The following is a 1,586-nucleotide window of genomic DNA, read 5'->3' on the forward strand; positions in this document are numbered from 1 at the left end:
GAGGTGGTAAGCTCCTTAAAACAATAATACAAAATATTATACCTTGAAAATGTTACTGAAGAGATGATAATGTAAACACATTTATAGGTTTTGCTAGGGTCTTGGAAAGGTACCACACAGATGCTGTATAATTTAAAAAATTAAATAAGTAAAAACATGGAAAATCAATAAAACTAATGTTCTCTGGTAGGGAATATGTTGGACTTATCTCATGAGATATTATTTGATTTAAGGCAGGCAAGGATATTTTTCACAACTTTGAATTAGGCACCTTGTACTCAATAACCCTTTTTCAAAAAAAAATTTTTCCCTTGAATCTTTTATACATTTTCATGGTGTCTCTGATTGGAAAGAAAACAAACTAGCACCTAGGTTTTTATTTCAAAGAAGATAATGTTCTCTTTTTCCGGCTGGAACCATGGAGGGTGCAGAAGAGAAGCAAAAGAAGGTTCCTGCTGTGCCAGAAACCCTTAAGAAGAAGCGAAGGAATTTCGCAGAGTTGAAGATCAAGCGTCTGAGGAAGAAGTTTGCTCAGAAGATGCTTCGAAAGGCAAGAAGGAAGCTTATCTATGAAAAAGCTAAGCATTACCACAAGGAATATAGGCAGATGTACAGAACTGAGATTCGAATGGCAAGGATGGCAAGAAAAGCTGGCAACTTCTACGTACCTGTGGAACCCAAATTGGCATTTGTCATTAGGATCAGAGGTATCAATGGTGTGAGCCCAAAGGTTCGAAAGGTGTTGCAGCTTCTTCCCCTTCGCCAGATCTTCAATGGCACCTTTGTTAAGCTCAACAAGGCTTCAGTTAACATGCTAAGGATTGTGGAACCTTATATAGCATGGGGGTACCCAAACCTGAAGTCGGTGAATGAATTGATCTACAAGCGTGGTTATGGCAAAATCAACAAGAAGCGAATTGCCCTGACAGATAACACATTGATCGCCCGATCTCTTGGTAAATATGGCATCATCTGCATGGAGGATCTGATTCACGAGATCTATACTGTTGGAAAACGTTTCAAAGAAGCAAACAACTTTTTATGGCCCTTCAAATTATCTTCTCCACGAGGGGGAATGAAGAAAAAGACCACCCATTTTGTAGAAGGTGGAGATGCTGGTAACAGGGAAGACCAGATCAATAGGCTTATTAGAAGGATGAACTAAGGTATCTACCATGATTATTTTTGTAATCTGGTCAGTTAATAAATGGCTACACTCAAAAAAAAAAAAAAAAGATAATGTTGGCAAGGATGTGAAGAAAGGGGAACCCCCTTACACTGTTGGTGAGAATGCAAACTGGTACAGCCACTCTGGAAAACAGTATGGAGGTTTCTCAAGATGTTAAAAATAGAGCTACCCTATGACCCAGCAATTAATTGCACTACTAGCTATTTACCCCAAAGATACAGATGTAGTGAAAAGAAGGGGCACATGCACCCCAATGTTCATAGCAGCAAAGTCCACAATAGTCAAACTATGGAAGGAGCTGAGATGCCCTTCAACAGACAAATGGATAAAGAAGATGTGGTACATATATACAATGGAATATTACTTAGCCATCAGAAAGGATGAATACCCAATTTGC

The 1,586-nt window shown here is 38.8% G+C and overlaps 1 protein-coding gene across 1 annotated transcript; it reads left to right on the forward strand.

Moving 5' to 3' along the window:
- The first annotated feature begins 410 nt into the window (after positions 1-410).
- LOC116631281 (60S ribosomal protein L7-like) lies at positions 411-1,225 on the forward strand. Its single transcript, XM_032402466.1, has one exon. The coding sequence runs from the start codon at positions 419-421 to the stop codon at positions 1,163-1,165; it is 747 nt and encodes a 248-aa protein (XP_032258357.1). The 5' UTR covers positions 411-418; the 3' UTR covers positions 1,166-1,225.
- Positions 1,226-1,586: the final 361 nt, after the last annotated feature.

The sequence above is a fragment of the Phoca vitulina genome, unplaced genomic scaffold (genome assembly GCF_004348235.1).
Source record: "Phoca vitulina isolate PV1807 unplaced genomic scaffold, GSC_HSeal_1.0 scaffold5, whole genome shotgun sequence".
Lineage (NCBI taxonomy): Eukaryota > Metazoa > Chordata > Mammalia > Carnivora > Phocidae > Phoca > Phoca vitulina.